This window comes from Gallus gallus, chromosome 1 (assembly GCF_016699485.2).
Source record: "Gallus gallus isolate bGalGal1 chromosome 1, bGalGal1.mat.broiler.GRCg7b, whole genome shotgun sequence".
In the NCBI taxonomy this organism is placed as follows: domain Eukaryota; kingdom Metazoa; phylum Chordata; class Aves; order Galliformes; family Phasianidae; genus Gallus; species Gallus gallus.
In genome coordinates, this window is record NC_052532.1 from 77482390 (window position 1) to 77503473 (window position 21084).

Here is a 21084-nt window from a genome sequence, read left to right on the forward strand (position 1 = left end):
GATCCAGGCTTACCACTAGCTGACTTACAGAGCCCAGGGGAGCTGGCTTTGACTTGAGGGCTTTTGCAGCTGACTCTCACAAAGGTCTTTGCAGCAATCAGCCCAGCTCTCGGCTCCCAAGTCTCTTGTCCTATATGATCACCAGCTATTCTGACGTGACTCTCACTAGTAATTATGCACCAACATACGCATCCATACAATATATAAGCACTTCATTATTTCCAGTTGCTAGCATTCAGACCCTTCAAAACAGACATCGAGCAGAGTCCCCTAATAACTAAAAAAGGAGTTTATTAAGAAGATGAGCATGGTCAGATGAATGTACTGCGTACTTGCAGCCAGCCCCTTGTATGCCCCTTTTCCCCTTTCTTTCCCATGCTGCTTCCTCTCCTTGATCACTCCCTCTTCCTGCCCCTAAACATCTCATAAAATACACTGTAGTTTCCAAATGCACTTCCCCTGCATCCCATGCCCCTCAGAGGCAGTAATTCCCCTAATCTGCAAGATGACATAGAGAGCCACTCCCAGTTTTTCTTTATGTCCCAACCACAGGCTTATTATAGTCCTGTGATAGGTCTCCAATGAGTTGGGTTAGGGTGCTTCTCTCACCTGTCATTGCTTTTCTCATCTGTGCTTCCTGGTGTTTATGGATGAGAACTTTTCATCACATAAGCTAAAAGCTACAGCTAAGTAACTAAAACAAACAACAACAACGGTCTAGAATTTGTTTATTCCTTGCTTATCCTATAGGAAACTGCCAGACATCTACTGTATGAATTTTGAAGCAGTCATTAAATATTTCCCCGGTGGGCAGGAGAACAAGAGTAGGTTTCATGCCTTTGAAGTGTAGATGTACTAATGCTTACCACCACAAGTTTCACCTGCTGTGACAGAAACAGCACCATTCTAAACCATAAACACCAAGCACAAACACTTTGTCTGAAAAGCAATACTGAAGGCAAAGCTCATGGTGCACTCTAGCTCAGTCTGATGCAAGTGAACTGTAATACCTTACCTACCAGTGAGGCACCAAGCAGACTACCATCCTGCTGTACTGAAATGTGGTATTCTATTGCTTTAAATGAGAGGAAGTAGGAAACTAAACAACTTGAAAAGGAAACCAATACGTGGAGAGAGAAAGGCCATTTTCAAACTCTGAACATCTCTGGGAGGCTGGGTGGAATAGCAGCAACATATTCTCTACTGCCTAAGACGTCACTTCTTATGGGTTGTTAAACAAATACAGCAGAGACATATTAATGGAAAAAAAAACTCACGATTTTATTGGATGCAAACAGTGGTCGGACAGCGTAGTTATTCAAAAGGTTTGCTCTGTCTTAAGAGTTTCTAGTCTAGGGAGTGAGGCTCAGTGCAGTGACACAGAGTCACACAGTACACTGCAGTGACATCGTAGCTCTTACTGACAGCTGTGAAAGAAATCTTGCTGGAAAACCGAGAGCTCCACAGCGTGCTGAGTGCCCATCCTCTCACTGAGGCACTTCCTCACAATATGCTTATGACAGCCATTCTTTGGACTGTTTTGTTATTCTTGCCCACCCTGACCGTCCAGAAACCACACTGGGAAACAATTCATTTTAGGGAGAGAAAAAAATTAAACTGTCCAAACTCAGGAGCAGAGTAGGATTCCAAACACTGCCAGTTTCATCTGGCTAGGGAAGAAGAAAAAAAAAATTGTCAGGGCAGATAGCCAATAAAATCCATTAGAAGCAGAAAAGCTATAGTAGGTTAGCTTTTTCCAGCAACTAGAACAGAAGCTCCCAGTACACTCTGCTTCCACACTCTTACCCAGAAGTGTGGAAGGCGATGGGGGAAGACATCCTGATAATGAGGTGGCACGGGAAAACCTACGACAGAAGCAGTGCTGAGATGGAGGCGGCTTCCACCTTATGATGTGAAATCATTTCTTGGCTTCATGGAGCAAAAGAATGCTCAGCCTTTTCCCAGCAGCTGCCACCGGGTCATTCTCGCTAATTCCACCAGGCAATGGTGGAGATTTGGTCCTTCTTCTTGTCTTGAGGAAACAGAGATTTTGCACTCACCTCGGTCACAGTCCTCAGCCTGAAATACAGTACGGCCAGGAAGTGGTGGTGGGAGAAGAGGTCCTTTCTTAGAGGGTGCGCATAGTGAAGTCTACAAGTGGTGAATCCTATCTGGGTAACCAACTGCACTGGCAGAGTCTTCACTGGTAGCAGTCTGCCTTGTCAGGCAGAGGGGTAGGACAATGGTGGGGAAGGAAAGAGTACTGAGTGCAGGGGTCTTGAGTGTATGCTCATTCCAAGCTCCTCAGCACGCTGTTTTAGCACGAACAGTGTGACATTTCATACATAGTACGTGCCCATCCAGTGGAAAGCAGCCATTTTCATCAGCCTCAATAGATAAGGGCCTCCCACAGTCCTAAATGGAATAACAAGAAGAGGAATAGCTCAATGACAGCCAATGGCCAGGATGACACAGACAAGGATGTAAGCAGTGTCCTACTGGATCAGGACAATGGCTCACAGCACACTGCTCTTTCTATGACTGTGGTAATTGAAGAAACCATTTTGAGCAGGCGAGCACAGTCCCCTCTGTGATCCCTGCAAGTTGTCCTGGCAGACACAGCTGCTATATTAGGGCTTTGATAGTGGCTACATGTTTGTAAAGTCCTTGCTCGTGAACCTGTGATCTATGAATATCTGATCTTTTTCTTGTTTTTCACAGGAGGGTGGTCAGGGACTGAAACAGGCTCCCTAGGGCAGTGGTCATAGCACCAAGTTGCTGGAATTCAGGAAGCATTTGGACAATGCCCTCAGTCATAGGGTTTGAAATTTGGGTGGTCCTGGGTGGAACCAGGAGTTGGATATAGCAATCTTTGCGGGTCCCTTCCAACTTGGGATATTCTATGATTCCAAACCTTGCTCAACATGCTTTCAAATCGTTTAAAACAACATTAGTGTTTGGTCAGGAAAGGAAAGTTCAAAGATGCTTAGTGATGATGTAAATGAGAAGAGCGGGGCCACCAGGGTTACCTCACACTTGTAACATTTCATGTGGAAGTTTTTCTCCAGTGCCACCACACGCACTGTCTCATCTTTCCCAGGCTCTGGCATGATAGGTTCACTACATACTGAGCAGCGTGGAGCATACTTCCTGCAACACACAAATACAGCAGAGATCACAAACACTGCAGGTTTCTCACCATCATACAGAAGTACTGGAAGCAGAGGTACAAGTCACATAACAGAAGGAAAAGACCTTAGTTTTAACACAGTGCACTGCTGACTCATTTTTAAGCTTTGCTGTGGGCAAGCCAAGTCCATTCTGCAGCAAAACTAAACAGATGTGAGGGAATCTACCTGCTTTAGGATACCACATGCATGTGCTCCCTCCGTACCTGTGATAGTCATCCACACAGTGAGGCTGGTTGGCCTGGTCCACTATGAAGGAGGCCCCCTCCAGAGGAGTATGGCACATCACACAGGTGAAGCACTGAGGATGGTATGAGTTACCGGTGGCCTTCAGCATCCTGTCTGTGATAGTCTGTTTGCAGACACTGCACTTTTCCAGGGTTCCCTAAACACAAAAGAAACAAGTAAGACAACATTAATCCAAACCTCCATCCCCAGGAGACTACACCAGACAGGTGAAATGAAAAGGGGGAAGGGAAAGCAGGAGAGAACAGCCACAGCAAGCTCAGCCCTCTGCAGCAGCTTTTGTCCCAGTTACTCACAGCATAGCAGTCCTCGCAGAAGGGCTTTTCATCCACATTGTAGAACTGCTGCCCCTGCAGCTGCTTCTCACACTTGAAGCAGGTGAAGCACTCCACGTGGAAAAGGCAGTCCAGAGCTCTCACAGCTGGCTGGGTCCGTGACAGGGGCTTCCGACAGAAGCCACAGAGCTCTGCCAACAGGAGTAGAAAGGGATTAGGAGATACAAAAACCCACCACAGTCTTAGTCCTGCTGCTATTCGCTAAAAGAACACACCAGAAGTAGCAGCTTCTACTGGAGGTGGATGATCCATATCCTTCATTAGTTTCTGGGTCAACAGCTCCAGCTCTTCTACCTCCTTCATGGTCAGAGGAGAGTTTCCCTTAGGCGGATCTGCAGTGGGTCTACGCTGCAGAAGAAAAAACAGTCAATCCCAAAGGATGCATACACACAGACTCATTCCCACTGTCCCTGATAAACTCACTTCTCTCAACTTTACATCTCTTCTCTATCCCTCCCAAGGGAACAACATGATATCCACTATGCTTGCTTTTTTCCATCCTTACACGAAGTCCTGTCCCTCTCCAGCACTGTCCCTAGCTCTGCCTCTCAACAACATAACAAAAGGTGCCAAATGAGCAGCTACTTCAACTACTTCCCTGAGCCTGGGACATACCCTCCCTCTTCATCCTCCAACTCAACCCCCCAGTGATGCCATACCTGCCCAGAGACACAACTCTGACCCTTACCATGTCTTTTACAGCAGCAGATTTTTCAGTGGGAACAGGTTTCTCCTGCACCTGAGGTCTTTCCCACTGCTGAGCATAGGTGAAATTGGGAGGCTGAGGTCGAGACAAGGGACCGGAGGGTGACGGGGCAGTGAACTGAGTCTGAAGGGATGTAGGGTATCTTGTAGAGTTTGAAGGAGCCATGGGAACAGTGGCACCTGGTTTGGATCCAGGAGAGCTGGCAACAGGGGGTGGTGTGAATTTAGCAGTAGGCTGAGAAGGGAGAGAGGGGGGTGGAGGGACTGAGGCTAGGGGCTCCTTGCGCTGCTGTGGAGCTGCCCATGGAGCTGGGGCAGGAGTTGAATCCAATCCAGGGGGCTTGGAAGATAAGGTACCACTTGGCTTTGGAGTGAACTTGGAAGGAAAAGGAGGAGTAGGATCTCTGGGTGCAGATGAGATTTCCACGTGAGCTTTTGGGGCCAACGGTTTCTCCACAGAACCCGTGGATCCTGGAGGTATCTGTAAAGGGAAGAAACAGAGAAACAGGCAGTTATCAACAAACAAGAGAAAAATATATTGTTTACAGGAATAGGTCAGTAGGTGTCCCAGACCCACAATGGTAAGAGTCCCTACATTACTACATTTTAATAATCTTGAAAAGATACATAATTGGTGCTTTCTGGTTCTTCAGGTAGGTTTCTTGCTATGATTTATTCAGACATTTTACTCTTCAGTAGCATCCTTCTCACTGCCTCAGTTCAGCAAACCAGCCATCTCTCCTATCTGTGACATTCTGACAGCTCACCCGGGATTTGAAGGGGTCATTCTTCTCCATGTCTTCCAACATTAAGGACAGTGAATCAATCTCAAGATCAATGCTGTTCATCTTGCCACGCACCTATACCACCATCCATGAGGAAAGAGGGATCAGAGCACATTATAGGAGCAGCCAGAGAAGTGAGTGTACCCCCTACAACAGCAGATTTTTACACCTGAGATCTGCTCTTGGTTCTGAGCAGGTAGAAAGCTGGTGAGGACAAACAGGACACAGCCTTCAAGGACACAGTCTCCAAAATCTACCAGAAGTGGTAAAACAAACAGCCCAGTAAGACTAACAGAAAGATTCAGGTAAGAAAAGACAACTGGTGGCCTGCAATCCAATACCCTACTCACTGCAGGGCTAACTCCCAAGCTAGACCAGGTCATTCAGGGCCTTGATCAGGTGATTTCTAAACATCCTCAAACATGCAGATTCCCCAGCTTCTGTGGGCATCTGTTCTAGTGCTGAAACATTCTTGGAGATGAACAGGTTTTTCTTCTGTCCAGCAGGAATTTACCTTGCTGCAACTTGTGTGCATTGTTGTTCTCTTGCTGTACCCCTGTAAGATACATCTGTCTTCTCTCCTCCTTTCTGTATTGCAAACATCATTTAGGTCCCCACCCTTGACCTTGCTCCTCTTCTGCCAGCTGAACAAATGCAGCCCTCGTACCACATGCTCCATCCCCCACTGACTGCTGTGACGCTTTGCTGGACTGCTACTAGTTCAGTATTTGTCCAGGTTTACTACAACGTGAGACCAAACTGCAAAAGCCAGCTGGCTGCTCCAAGATGCAGCCTTGATAACACTGAAAACAGAGGAATAATCATTTCCCCTGTCCTAAAGACTAATACAGCTCAGTATGTGGCTAGCCTTTACTGCCACAAGGGTGCATTGCTGGCTCACATTCAACTCACTGTCCACCAGGATCCCAAGGTCCTTCATTTGCAGCCCTGCTTCCTAGTCAGTTGACCATAACTTATGCTGGTGCATAGGGTGGTCCCATTCCTAGTGCAGGACTTTGCATTTATATTTGCTGAACGTCTACAGCATCTTATAGGAAAAGACAACACAGACACTAAGGTGCTAAGCAAACATGTACGGCCTTTCCAGATCTCCAAACTTCCTGCTGTTGAATCCAGAGAGCACTGAGAAGTTGTCCCAGCTCAGAGTATCACAAGAAATTATATTTTCCTTGACCTCACTCACCTGTAGGGCAGGTCCTTCATCAAACATTGGTGGAGGAGGCGGAGGAGGAGAAGGAAAAGCTTCATCTGGGGCTGGTGGGAAAGGCTCTTCAAAGGGTGGTGGGGGTGGAGGAAAAGCACAGTTTGAGGAGAAACTTAGCTCCTCTCCAGGTGGGGGAGGAGGTGGCAGCGGCAGCTCTGTGGAGAACAATGAAAACAAAAGCAGGCCTCGATCATTTTTCACTCCAGCAAGTGGTCCCCAGTATTCATCAAGGACAACTGAACCCCACAGGATTGCCTTCACCTTGTCTAAACTATTTGCCATCATATAAGCTACTGCATTAGTCACTAGAAATTCATTGGGTAACTGAGGAACATGTCCTAATGTTTTTCCTTACTCCTCCTCTTTCTCTGTGCCCTAGCACGTAGAGAAGGCAAAAGATGTCTGTTACAACACAGGTCAAAGATACTCTTTCCCTCCACCCTTTATGCAAGAAAGGTATCTCATCATCCAAGCACAAAACAACAATAAAGACAAGCCGGTATAAATTCTACGTCCCGTTTTCTGAATATACTAAACATCCCCTCCTCCTTCCAGTTAGTCCCAGCCAGCAGCAGGGTTAGATTAAGTTTCTTACTCCTGCTGCTCCACGTATTACTTCCACAGCAATTATCAAGTTGTCTAATCTTTATATGTAGCTGTTTTCCACAGGCTTTATTAGGATTTCTCATCTGTAACTTAAAGGAGACAATACTGAATGTTTAAAAAAAAAAATGAAAGCTGAAGTCTTATTAGCCAGTGGAATGCATCAACTGCACTGGTATGCAGTACCTCTTCCAAGCCCTCTTGTTCAGCTTTTGGAGAGTAAAAAAAAAACAAAAACTAATACAAAGCTGGTATTTTTTCCTTGAAATCACAGTTTGGGATCAAGGTTGCATGAGCTCGCTTTTTGGTTTATTTAAAAGACTAAGGCTGAAGCAAAACCCTGCTCTGCTGTCACAGTGCTTCAAAAAGATGCACAAAAAGCCTGCTGTAGGAATTATTTGTACAAAGAAATTTCCTGCAAAGTTACACCAACTTTATAGAATGACCAATATTAAATATAACATTACAACAGTGATATCAACTTAGCCATCTCGTCATCTAAAACAGAGAGACCCATTGCTATGGTTTTACGTTATACTATCATTCCTCTGGGGAGCGTACAGGAAAGGGAGAGAATGATCAAAGAGATGTATCAGGAATGAATCAAATCAGATGCATACCTCCCTTGACTGAGTCAAAACTGAGTTTCAGTCATTCATCTGCCTGGCTAGTACAGCTTTGCTAGCAGCCCTTACCCACTGGTGACACGGCAGCATAAGCCAAACAGTTCTGCTAATCTCCATCAAGTCTGCTCCTCTAAAAGAAGCACTGCAGGGAAGGAAGTGGGCAAGTGGAACAATTAACACCCAATTCTCTAGTTACTATATTCTGAGAAACAATTTTTAACATCCGTTCGTTTGTTTTTGTAGTTGAGCTAATATGTTTCTGTCAGTTTTATACAACCTACACACACGCACTCCTCATCCACACAACTTCAGCAGAAAAGCTTAAAAACTATGATAAGACCTTGGATGACAGACTCAAAATTCCAGCCAACAACGTATAAGCAAAAGGTCACCAGTTAGGTGGTGCAATTCTACAATAAAGATGCACCGACACCCTGGGGCCATTGTGACTCACGAAATGGAAAAAAAATGGGTTAGTCATTTGCCTCTGAGTGCAGGATCAGCCTTCCTACCATTAGATCAGCTGCCCACTGAGTACAGGACACACCAGCATTACACAGGAACCTTCTGCTCCTTAGAAGAAAAACAACCAAAAAGCCACACACTGAAGCAAGAAGTCAGTCTACACAGGAAAACACAACCCAAACCACAAGTAGAAAGTACAAAACTCAGTTATACACGACTCATTTCCTGTTTTTGCTAGCTTCCTTTTTTTTTTTTCTTTTTTTCATGCAATTATTTCTACTTCCTTTGAAACGGCAATCTTTGTTGCTAAAGATGAGTCCACAAGAAGGGTCTCTATAATTGGAGACAACCAACTCAAGTTAAGATGAATTGGTAAGAAAGAGAACAGTGTGATGCATCACCATCAGGGTGAATGTTCCTGCAACATACTTACTCTTAGACATGCTGGCCAGAATCCTATTGCAGTTACACAATTATACACACAGGGAATATCATGCAGAAACATTGCATTCCTCCAGCTTTACTAAAATCCAAGTGCAATGCAGGATTGCTTTCCTAACTCCTTTCCTAACTGAGACGCCACATATTTTGAGATCATTTTACAATCCTTTCATCTTACTCAGAAAATTGCAAGCATCTACAGCAAACAGTATACTTCATTTGCATCGATTCTCATATTTAACCCAGTTACAGACCTCACACTCTGAGAACTGAGAAGCATATCCACATCTGCCACACCCCTCTTCACCTACCTTCTGCTGTCACAGATACGGGGATCTCTCCCACTCTCCCTATCTGGGCACGCTGGGCACCAGTTCCAGGAGGCTGTGGCTGCGATGACTCCGATGTACCCCCAGTCTTGAAGGGATTCACCTTGGGTTTAGGGGCAACCACGGGTGCAAATTTCTTCTGTGGGTTGTAAAAGGACGGTGTGGAAATGTTGATACTGACTGTGGTTGTCATACGGGTCCCTGGGGTACCTGGAGAAGCCATCTTTTTGACTGCTGGCAGGAGAGAAGAGAGAGGAAAGCGATATGAAGTCAGACTTGGGCCAGAGTGGGAATTAATAGAAAGGAACATACAATGGATACAGGAGCTTGTGTCTGGGCAGAGGCCGAGGGGCCAAAGCAGAGCATAGAACACTTCAAGAATCAGCACAGGAAGGAGGAACGGCAACTAAAGGCAGCTTGAATAAGCCAGCACACTTCCTTATCTCAGTTCAGCACAGTGCTGACCACAAAGGGGTTTCTTGTCAGCGATGTGCTGCCACAGAGAAAACTAAGCTCCCTGCTGCTCGAGACCCCTCCATGGACAATGCAGGAAGTAAAGGAGCCGACGACCAGTGCAAGCATCTTCACCCAGCACAGCAACCCCCCACGCTCTCTCTTCCATGACTGAAATCAGCATTTCCTCTGCCCCACTTACTCGATAACGTCATCTGTTTCCTCCTGTCCTCAGCCTGTGACACCCCCAGTAACGCCCCCTTAGTCCCCAGCACACCCCTGCATCTCTCACCCCACCCACTTTACCTCCAGACCCTTGTGTGCAGGCAGAGGCAGAAACAACGGGTCAGGTGCGGGGTTCTTGATGTCACATTCCCTGGCAGGGCCCTCTGCTTTCTCCCTCTTCCTGTCACTGCCGGTGAAGGAGCATCCCCTGACCCTCACTGGCTGCGCCAGCCGCCTGCTCCGCCTCCATCAGGAAGCAGTTCCAAGGGCTCAGGGCAGCACTTCTGGGGCCGTGCGACTCAGCACCTCCGAGGCAGCTCCCTCAGACTTGAGAGCAGAGCTCAGGTCACATGCAGCAGCAGCACCCAGTGCAGCTGCAGCCCTGCCACGTGCAGGGCCTGGCCTGCCTGCGGGATGCCCAAATAGCTCAGCTTTGTTCTGAGAGCAGGGTGAGCACTGCTACATGCAGCCATGAGAGCTCCTCTGTCCTCCCTCTTTTCTGTCACCAAATCTGAATAAGCGCAGGCTAGCCTCACCAAGCCAGCTGTTTCAGGAGCCCGAGGGCCACATTTCCAGCATTCCTTCAGCCCTGGAATTCAGGTCAGAAATCTCATGTGCTAGAAATCTCCTCAAAGCCAGATGCTTTGTTGCAACCCTGGCACGCCTACAGTCCTAACACCCCAGCTCAACAGCACTGCTGCCAGCTCAGGGCTCTATGCCCACGTTTCAAACCAGTGCCCCTCCACTCTGCTTGCATGCAGCTCTCAGTGATAGCTGCTAGGACAGCCTTGGTGTGACCAATTTCCACCCACCACTAATTCACCCATGGCTGCTGCTGAGAGCTGTGTGCTCAGTTCTACATGCTGCTGTGGTTCAGTCCTACCTGGTAAGATGGACCTTGTAACAGCTTACAAACACATGATAACACAGACAAACAGTAAGTCTATGCTTCTGCACTTTTTTTTCCTTTGCTCGGGGCTGACAAGTTGCAGGCACTCTGACAAACAGCTCTGGGCTCCTCAAAAAACAGTGAGCAGCAGACAAAGAGCAGAGCAGAGCAGAGCATGCCCCATATGGTCCTGCATGGGAAAGGGCCAGGGCAGAAAAGCAATCACCAAAGTCTGTCGCTGATCCCTCACACTGCTGGGAGCCAGCAAGTCAGGAGGGACTAATCAACTCTACCCAGTCTACAGCTTCCACAGAGCTACTGAATTTGTCAGAGACCTCCAAGCATCTTTTTTTAAACAGGCTTTTGCTTGTGGAGGCACTTAGGCTGTCTTGTGCTCCACTGTTTTGTTACAGAGTAATGAATCTCCTGCTATAGTCCTACCAGAATAGGCTCTTAAGAGCAGAACACCACAGTCAGAGAATAATTTCTAATCGCTGTCCATACTGAGGTCGGCCAGCACTGAGACATTCTCCACGTCATAAAATGTGCTGGCATCACTACCAGCAGCTGCTATCTCCCTGAACCCAAAGCAGCCCATTTCCCAGTATGCAATGCCACATTTCAGGCCCTTTCTGCTCAGAGCTGTCTACATCCAGCAGCTGCCCCTGCTCATCCTCACTTCTGTTTATCTGTCTGCCCTCATACAGACCAGACAAGCTGAGGAAGGCTGGCCTTGCTGTGTCCCCCCCTGCTCCGCACTGCTGTCAGTACCATCTGAACCCTATCAGGAGCACGACTCCATAAGCACTGTTTGTAAAATCAATCGGAAGAGGGAGTGTCAGGCCAGCAGATCTAATCTCAACTCCTCACATGTCCCTGAGGCGAGAGGTTTTCTGCCTGCTGATAACAGCAGTTAGATGACTCAGGTGGACCTGTGAAGAAAGGCATCCCCCAAAGGATGCAGTGAGATGCCTCTTACACTTGCAGAGAGCAAGGAACTGTAGGACCAAGCAGCAGCTCCCTCAGCAGCAAGGTCACCTCCCAGAGGTTCTGTGACAGGTCTGCCACCTGTAAGACATGCACGTGGCTCTCAGTCTTTGGCCACAAGACAACTTTCAGGAGCCAAGCTGCCTTCCCTGGGTAGTGAAAAGAGAAGGATCACAGAGGGAGAGAGCAGAATGCCATTTGCCACCTGAGCTGGTAGAAAGAAAGCAGTTTGTCTCAGGGCACGCAGTAAAAGCTGTTCCAACACTGCGGTCTGACACACTGCATCTGTATTTCCCCTATTTGCCAACTTCCTTCCAGCTGAAGGGGGGAGGGAGCAGTGTGAGAACCATAGCAAAAAATAAAAACCAAAAAAAAAAAAAAAAAACAAACCAACATGGACCATAAAGTAAACAAGATGCAGGAGTCAGGCTTCTTTTCACCTTCTCATACGGGTTGACTCCAGAAAGTTCTCCCCACCTGCCCCCAAAGTGCCGCAAATTTTCCCAGAGCAAAGTCCTACCAGCTCCGCCAGCCACAGGGCAGAGCCCTGCACAACAGCAGGATGGGGGAAGGGGCGCCCGGAGCTGAGAGCTCTTTCCACATATGCTGGCCTCGCCTCCTCCTCCCTGTGCAGAGGGAAAAGAACTCCAAAAAGCCATGCAAACGTATTTAAAGCGTTAGGAAATTCGACGAATTTGCAAGCGGTTGCGCCGTCACTTTCTCCAGGCACTCCCGGAGAGACAGAAGCTCATCTATTAAACAAATTTCATGCACAAAGAGTCTCAGATTCTTCTCTTGAGCACATCTGGAAAAAGGCTCCCTAGGTGTCTCGCTCATCCACGCATACACAAAAGAGAGCTTGTCCCGACCGAGGGCCGGCAACACCCCCTCCTCCCTCTCTCCCTGCTCGAGCCGTACAGGAGCTCCAGCCGACTCCATTGCACCAGCAGCGGGGAAAACCCACTGCATTCGCACTCTCAAGAGCGGAGCCGCCCTCCGGCAGAAGGGCATCCCCACTCAACCAAGCAAATGGATAAATCGTGACCTAAAGGAGCCCCTCAGCCCAGGAGGCGTTTCCACAGGGCAGCCGCCGCTCGGCAGCGCCAAGAGAACCGCGTTCCCCCGAGCGCGGCGCTGCCGATCAAAGCCCCTCACCGCGCCGAGAGACTCACCTCAGGGGAAGCGAGGAGGGGAACCACCGCCCCGGGGCGAGAGCCGGCGGGGCTGCTGGGCCGGGGCCTGGGGCTGCCTCGCCGTGCCCGCCGGGAGAGGCACCAGAAATGAAAGGGGGGAGCTGCTGAGTCCCGGCGCTTCCGACCAACTCTCGGAAAAGCCTCGCCCAGGCAAAGTTGTTTGACCATAAAAGGAGAGAGGCTGTGCGAACAGCTGAGCTCACTCGCTGGGGAATGTAGCAATGAGGTAAGGGGGGGAAGGAGCGCCCGAGGGGGACGGGCTGGCTCGGGCTGCGGCGGGAGCCCCGGGCTGACATCTGGCGTGCTCCCCGCCCCCAGTCTCACGAAGAGGGGCTCTCGGGGGCTTTCCTGTCTGCGATCGCGACCGAGAGGCGTTCTTCCGGGCTACCTTACCCCTCTCCTGCCGCCCTACTGGGGCCCGCGGCCCGGGCCGTCTCCATCCCGCCCTCCCCGCGCCCCACTCCGCCCTGTAGCTCTCTCCCTCCCTCCCTCCGTCTGCTCCGGAGCTGCCGCTGCCCGGCGCCGGCCCGGAGCCGGGGGAGAAATCCTGCGGCTCTGCTGAGGCGCTGCCCCTGTCTTCCAGAAATTAAAGCACGCATCCCATGATTCTTCAGTGCAGAAGCGGAGTTTGTTCTTGCGTTGCCTGCGAAGCACGTACTGAACTTTTATACTAAAGACCGGCTGCTTGAACTGCCTTGTTGTATGGTCTGTGCTGCACATGGGCTTTGTTTTTGGCCCAGCACTGGCCAGGGCTCGGTCCTGCTCAATACCTGGCCCAGCGCAGCAGTGTGTGTAGTTTTCAACTGTGATCTTCTTCAGTTCTCCTTGCTTCTAAGGAAAGAGGAGCGTCCATGAAGACAGCGTTCCTTGTGCATTGTGCCATCATTATACGTTGTCTTCAGAATTCAGCCTTAATATTGGGGTTAATGCCCCTCCAATTAGAATTACTGTATTTGGTGATGCTTGTGAGATCTGGAGCTTGCCTGCTTCTTAGACACCTACCAACAAAGGTACCTTCCAGCAGTGGTTCTTCAGTTGCAGGTGGCTGAGCAAGCCATGAGCCATGCCAGTTAGGTGCCCAGTGTACATTACTGCAGTATACTCCCACCAGAGAGCTGCACAGAGTGGTTCAACGAGGCTTAAGAAATGCAGCATGAACAAACCTTTAATTTTATAAGCAGGGTTGGCGCAAAGAGGTAACGCATTTTATGATAGAGCTGGAAAAAGAATGGCACTCTAAGATTTTCCAGCTTAACATAACTGAAAATACCGCCTATACCAATGTATCTGTCCATATGTCTGTCACAGCAGCTCACTGCTTCCATAGCTGCAGCTGTTGAACTGCTGACCTACAGCTGTTAAACGCTTAAGGATATATAATTCTCATGTAAGTGCTAAATATTATTATAATGCCACTTTTCTAGGCATGTCATCAGTCCCATTAGCTGCCGTAATTAATGCATGAAATAACTGTATGGTTTAAGGAAGGTTTGTGCTGTGCTGGGTCTTCTAACACTGTCACTTTTCTAGTGCCGACAGTCCTTTTCCTTTTTGTTCAGGGGAAGATGTCAGTGCAGAACTAAAAAGTAACCAAGTTCTGGTACACGGCAGAGCACCCCACACAATCAGCCTGACCTCAGAGTACTATACCACCATTCCCACTGCTAGCCCTGACTCCAAAGAAAACAAAGAATGTCTCGGACTGAGATTTAAAAAGTGCTGAGAGAATATGAAAAAATTCTACCCTCTCATCATTTCTGGTTACATCCACATAAATCCAGATGCTTGTACATTTGATTGTCTCACCAATCTGGTGATGTTAAAAACTGATGAGAGCAGCTCAAGAAAAATAAAAATAAATAAACAAATAAAAAGCAGTCCATCTTACACGTTCTATTTTAAGTTCTCACAATGGAGAAACAGATATGAATGAGATTACTGTTGAGCAGGTTGGAGATGTGAAAGACAGAGTTCTCAAATCAGAGTATGTCAGAATACATAGAGAAAAACTTTAATCTGATTTTGTGGATTATAAAAATAAATCTCTTTGTGCTAATTACTTTCTTTCCTGCAGTCCTTTGCTTGGAGGAGCAGACATTTTTCTGCTGCAAACTCAAGTTAGTGCCTTGAGATGCACACAGCAGCAGTCAATCCCCTTACTGGAAGCAAAATGTTATTCCTGAATAAGAGTTTATCTGCCTGGGAGCAGATACAGATCAGCAGGTATACTTGGCTTGTTGTGCCAGAGGACATGAGCTTGACCTTCTTGTGTTTTCTGGAATAAGCAGTAGTGTTCTTCTTGAATCCCTTTGGCTGTCCCATGCCATGGAAATAGTGATCTGGTATTTTGGAGTGTACTGTGGTGTGAAAGCTACTGTTCCACACACGTAGGGCGGAATGATAGCTGACTACAAAGCAGATGATGGAGGCATTTAGACTATGCAGTTCTGGCTTTCTTCTTCTTTGAGGTCTGCTAATGGAAGCAAGGCCCAATGCTGGCTGTCAAACCAAAGCTTAGAAATTCCTGAAGTTGAATGAACCCACCTCAGAGAGACTAAGTTTTCATGGAGACAAACATAAAGAATCCTTATGGGCAATCAAGTTGCATAATACAGTGAGTAAGTAAAGATGAATGCAATATAGAAGTGATGTGACAAATTCATGTACTGCACTGAAATTAGGAGTATGCTGACAGTGATTATATGGCTATAAAATAAAAATAAAATTAAGATAAGAAAACATAAGTTCTTGAATGCAAAAAGGATTCTTTCCAAGATAACCAATAGGGAATTAAACCTTCGGGGCAGAAAATCTTACCTAAATTCAAGAGGATTCCAGGTAGCTGCAGATTTCAATATTAACAGCAAGCTAAACGTCAGAGGAAAGCAATTTGGATGCTGGACAGAATGCACTAACTATGTTAATAATGTAAAATATCTTAATCTGTATAATTTTCATCTGTATCAACAGATCTAGTAGTGCCGTTTTATCTCGGCATGAATTAGTCAGCCATTATTAGTGCTACTTTTAAAAGTCCATGTTTTTGTAACCAATGAAAAGGCCTGACTCATACCTGTCTTGCATCACTGTTACTTCTTTAATCATGTAGCTTCTGTTTAGTCTAATTGCTTTTTTTTTTTTTTTTTTAATGTATTCTAAGGTGCTGCTCATCAGCATAGCCTGTATACACTTTCTTATTTAAATGCTGTCTGTGGGAACAGAAAAAATTAGAATAGATAATGGGTCCCATTTTGTCCCCAGGTCAAGAGGTACAGACGACGTTGAAGGCCTGTCTAGGGCAGGGCCACCTGCAACATGGTGCATGTAATGCATCCTGGTAAGAGCTTTTGGGGGATCCACTGTGCTCTCACAGCATAGGCTCTTAGCATGCTCCGTACGCACTCCCTCAAGTGCAGTGCATGGCAGTTCTCCATGATCTGGCTTAGATCTGACGAAGGCTGACATCTGCTGTGGCATTGGATCAGGTAAACTACTACTACTACCATATAGGTATCACTGTCCTGCTGAAGCAGACTGCCTCAATCTGCAGAAAGGGAAGGGGTACTTGCCCCAGCCTCACTGTCCTGACTGAAAAGTAGTTTCAAGTTGGAGTGCCTCATTCTCCTTCTGGGATGCATGTTGGCAGCTGCGTGCCAAAGAGTCAAATATAGAGACATACACTTGGAGAGTGCAGAGGCTGCAGTCTTTACAAGCCTAATCATCCTCCTGCATCTGTGAAACTGGCATGCAGTCAGGAATTTGCAAAGTTATTTGCAAAGGTCATGAATTCTTTTGGAGAAATCCCTAAACAACAAACTGCCCAGGACAGATAGATAGTGCCTCTCTGATTTTTTCCCTTCAAAACTGAGTCTGCTATGCAAAGCAGACTGTCTGTCCCCAAGAAGGGGCTCATTCAACAGCTATGGGGAAGTTCAGTGATCTCTGAGAAGTGTAATTGACACTGTCCCCATAACATCCTCATAGAAAACATTTTGATGTTTGGGATGGATTAGCAGACAGTGAAATAGATTTGAAAACTGGCGTAATGGCTGGACATAGAGGGCAGTGGTCAGAGGCACAGAGTGTTGTTGGACGCCAGTAATTTTCACTGTACCACAGGGGTCAATACAGGATCTAGTCCTCTTAAACATCTTCATCGATGATCTGGATGATCATCATGTACCTGCAGTAAATTCACAGGAGACATGAAACTGAGGGGAGTGGCTGATTTCACCTGAACAGTACACTACCACCCAGAGGGATCTCAACTGGCTGAAGAAATGGGTTGACAAGAATCTAATGGAATTCAACAACAAGAAGTGCTGAGTCCTTCACCTGAGGAGAAACAATACATAGGACCAGTACTTGCTGGGGAACACCCTTTTGCAGAAAAGGACCTGGGAGTCTGGGTGGACACCAAGTGAACATAAGCTTATTGTGTGTCTTTCCTGCTAAAAGGGCTAATAGTACCCTTGGCTGCATTAAGCAAAATGTCACCAGCAGGTCAAGGAGATGATCCCTCCCCTCTACTCAGTGATGGTTAGACTGCACCTGGAGTGCTGAATACATTTTTGGGCTCCTCAGGATAAGACAGATATGGACTGACTGGAAACAGTCCAGTATAGGGCCACCAAGATGATAAAGGGCCTGGAGAACCTCTCCTGTGAGGAGAGTCTTGAGAGCTGGAGCCTGGAAAAGAGGAGGACTGGGGGATCTTACCAATGTATATAAATACCTGAAGGGAGGGTGCCCAGAGGACACAACCAGGCTCTTTTCAGTGTTGCCCAGTGCCAAGACATGAGCCAGTGTGCACACACGGGGACACAGGAGGTTCCCTCTGAACACCAGGAAGCACTTCTGTGCTGTGCAGATGATGGAGCGCTGGCACGGGTTGCCCAGAGAGGCGGTGGGGTCTCCTCCTTGGAGATCTCCAGAAGTCACCTGAACATGGGCCTGGGCACCCTGCTGTGGGTGTCCCTGCTGGAGCAGGGGTTGGGCCAGATGGACACAGAGGGCACTGCCAACCTCAGCCATGCTGTAATTAATTTTACATCTTCAAATTAATTTATAAAAGATTGCATTATACACACATATGCACATACTTCAAAGGGCCATTCTAATCACACACACACACAAAAAGCATTAGAAAGAGTTTAACTTGTAAAGAACAGCAACAGAATCCTCTTGCTGTGGCAGGAAATGCTTTAGTGAGGCAATGCAGATGTATACAAGAAAGAGGGAGTGAGGCGTCTCTGTGGTATGAGCATGGGCATACCAATGTGTCACAGGCCATCTTAGTGGCCAGGGGAGCAGAGACCTGGCCTCCTCTATTCTGAGGAGAAGCAACATTTCTAGCAGGGCTGGCAGGTCTTTCCTGAACAGAAATATGGCAGACGTTCAGCTCCCAGATATTATCAGTCTCACTTCTGTTTCCTTGTCTCTTCACGCCAAGTTTTCCTGATGAATAGCTGCCTCTCCCCTTCTTGACAGGGCAGCAGACCTTCATTGCCATGGCTCCTGGGGCTTGTTCACAGGCGCATGTCCTCTCTCTCACACTGCTCTCCTACACCTGTTCACTGCAGCAGGACCTGGAGCCTGAGGGGCAAACAGGCTGGCTCAGTGGGTATCTCTTACCTGAAGTGGAGAATGAGCTGTTCTGTGACTCTGGAAAACCTCAACCAGTCAGCCAAGGCCTAGAGAACATAGCGGGATTCAGTTGGAACACAGATGAGTAATTGCGACATGCCCATGGATGTGGCTGGATGTGGATGTCTGCCAGAATCTGTTCTGCTTGGAAAGCAGCTATACCCTTGCAGTTTCCACAGCCTGGTGCCCTAATCCTTGCCACCAGCAAGAAAAGTTGAGATGTGTTCGGTTGTTTTGTGCAAATAGTGCTTGTCAGAACTAACTGTCAAAGAAACAGATGTGTCAGTCTGCTAATTAAAGAGCCTACTCTTCCTGTGTGCAGTACAAGCCTCTTTCCATCCTAATTGTTATGGAAGTCTCCTTTCTTCTCTTTGTTACATTGTGTAGTCTTGTAGGCATAGCACAAACAAGAGGCAAAACCAGATTCTCAGCTGCCTTAGTTCATACTAAACCTCCTACGTCATACAGTAGGAGAAGTTCTGTGGTGGCTTTCCCACAGTAGCTGGTGCAGCTCAGTGCTCCAGGGACAGAGGTGCTGTCTCTTACAGTCTATCTATTACAGTCTCAGTAATATTATTATGGAACAGGATCCTGGTCACCATCCCTACCCGAGTTCCATTATTTTCACACTTAAGAACTGAGGGAGCCAAGTAAACGGAGTGGCCTTTGGTGACTGCTAGCTTTGTCTTTCTGTGGCATGACCACAAAGATGTGTTGTTCTGGTCTCGAAGAATGAAGTCTGATATAGTCCATACCTCTATTATGTGTAGGGAGTGGATACTGAAGCAAACTACTCTCTCTTCTGAGCCTCACAAAAATAAGTAAATGTTTCAAACCAGATTGGAGTCTTAGCAAAAACTATTACATACAGACCATAGATGATTAAGGAATCAGGGCTCTAGAGAAAAGTGATGAACAAAGTAGGCAATATAGGCATATATTCCAATAGTCTACTTCCAGAAGCAAATAGGCCAAATGCTGACTACAAACTCCACAGTAAAACACAATCTGAGTACAGCTTTGATGTGGTGCAGCCTCCTTAAGACCTTGCTTTCCAAAAGCAGGAGGTATGGAGCTAGTACTTGTTACCAGCATGTCTGGTAGTTAATGTACTGCCAGTATAAATAACAGGATGATTACAAACCAGACAAAAATCTTTGACTGTTTCCTGGGGTTGCCAGGATAATTAGCAGGGCCTTGCAATATTGTCTGTCTAGTAGCAGCTGGGAGCCTGTGGGAAGTGGTAATGTATTGGAGATAGCTGACCTTAAAGCTATGATTTTCAGTAGGTTGAAAATGTAATGGTGTGACAGGTGTTACAGAAGAGATGTGCTAAGTTCATTCTTTACCTAACAAAGTGGTCAAGCACTGCATGAGAACCACTGACTGTGGGGAATAGGATAACAGCAGTAACAGGCCACCTTTGACAGCACTTTGTAGATAGGCAAAATGATGTTGAGATCGGTAACTGTAACTGTTGTCCAAAATGCTGAAGAGGTTCTGAAAAAGTGTTTAACCTCATTTTGCCGGATCACACAGGCAGGGCGATCAGGCAGGGCAGGGCACTGCGCCTTGCCTTATAAGAGCAGGCTTAACAGATCACTTAGCAGGTCGTTGCTCTCTTGGTACACCCAGGTGTAACCATGGTCTCCACAAGGTGGGGAGCTGCTGCTAAAAGCGACATGGAGACTCAGACTTGAAAGCATGTATGTCCATGCTGCAGTTTAGGACCCAGACTGCAGAGAATGCCTGGCCCTGTCACTGCTACAGGAGGGCAGCTGGGATATCACCTGCTTGTGGTGTGAGCAGGTGGATGATCTGCTCAGCCTGGTGGTAGAGCTAAAGGGGGAAGTAGAAAGGTTGAGGAGCATCGGGGATTGTGGAAAGGGGATTGATTGGTGGAGTTGCACTCTGCCATCCCTACAGGAAAGGCATGGAGGAGATGCTCTTCAGGTAGCGGGGAATCATCTATCCTCTCACAGTCAGGTGGGTGGGGTGATCTCAGAGACAGCGAGGGATGGAAACAAGTCCCTGTTTGGGGCAGCAAGTGGACTGCCTCTCAACCTGTCCCACCTTCCCAGGTGCCCTTATGTAACAGGTATGAGGCTCTGGAGCTGGAGGGACAGGGGGATGATGTGGATGTGGGTGAAGGTCCATCCATACAGGAGAGGTTGTCCAGGGCTAGTCAGACTGCTCCTTGTATTGCTACAACATCAATTAGGGAAAAAAGAAGGGCTGCCATCACTGGGATTGATTTCACTCACTCTTTTTTGAGGGGAACCAAGGGCCCAATATGCTGCTCAGACCCATCCCACAGAGATGTGTCTTGCCTGTCTGGAGCCTGGGTGAGAGATGTCCCTAGGAACAGCACTCGCCTGGTCAAGCCCTCCGATTATCATCCTTTACTAGTTTTTCATATTGGAAATGAAGAGGTAGGCAAAAGAAGTTCTTGGGTGATCAAAAGGGACTTGAGGGCACTGGGAAGACTGCTGAAGGGATCAGGAGCACACGTAGTGTTCTCCTCTGTCCTCTCAGTTGGTGACTGGGATCTGGACAAAAGGAGGAGGGTGGACATGCTGAATGAATGGCTTTGCGAATGGTGTCGCACGCAGGGCTTTAGGTACTATGGCTTGGGACACAGCCTTGAGAAAGGCGGAATGCTGACAGCGGATGGGAGGTGTCTGACTAGAAGGGCCGCAAACATTCTAGGGAACAAGCTGGCTGGGCTGGTTAGCAGGGTTTT

The 21084-nt window shown here is 47.5% G+C and overlaps 2 protein-coding genes across 8 annotated transcripts in view; one reads left to right on the top strand and one right to left on the bottom strand.

The window, feature by feature from the left end:
* Positions 1-1256: 1256 nt before the first annotated feature.
* Positions 1257-12791, bottom strand: ZYX (zyxin). Of its 6 annotated transcripts, none has more exons than XM_015293446.4 (10): positions 9708-12791; positions 8931-9179; positions 6464-6639; positions 5242-5334; positions 4458-4955; positions 3985-4117; positions 3731-3900; positions 3395-3573; positions 3030-3150; positions 1257-2415 (listed from the first exon to the last, which is right to left on the bottom strand). In XM_015293446.4, the coding sequence occupies exons 2-10, from the start codon at positions 9169-9171 to the stop codon at positions 2305-2307; spliced, it is 1722 nt and encodes a 573-aa protein (XP_015148932.1). In that variant the 5' UTR covers positions 9172-9179; positions 9708-12791; the 3' UTR covers positions 1257-2304. The 6 variants fall into 6 exon arrangements, with proteins under 6 accessions (XP_015148932.1, XP_046795683.1, XP_046795696.1 ...); XM_046939727.1 differs by having other exon boundaries at positions 8931-9182; positions 9604-9821; XM_046939740.1 differs by having other exon boundaries at positions 8931-9182; positions 9261-9821.
* FAM131B (family with sequence similarity 131 member B) overlaps positions 12030-21084 on the top strand; it is a 49511-nt gene continuing 40456 nt past the window's right edge. For both annotated transcript variants that reach the window (XM_040648909.2, XM_046944680.1), the window contains exon 1: positions 12030-12921. The gene's annotated coding sequence lies outside the window, so the exon portion shown is untranslated. The remainder of the gene's footprint in view (positions 12922-21084) is intronic.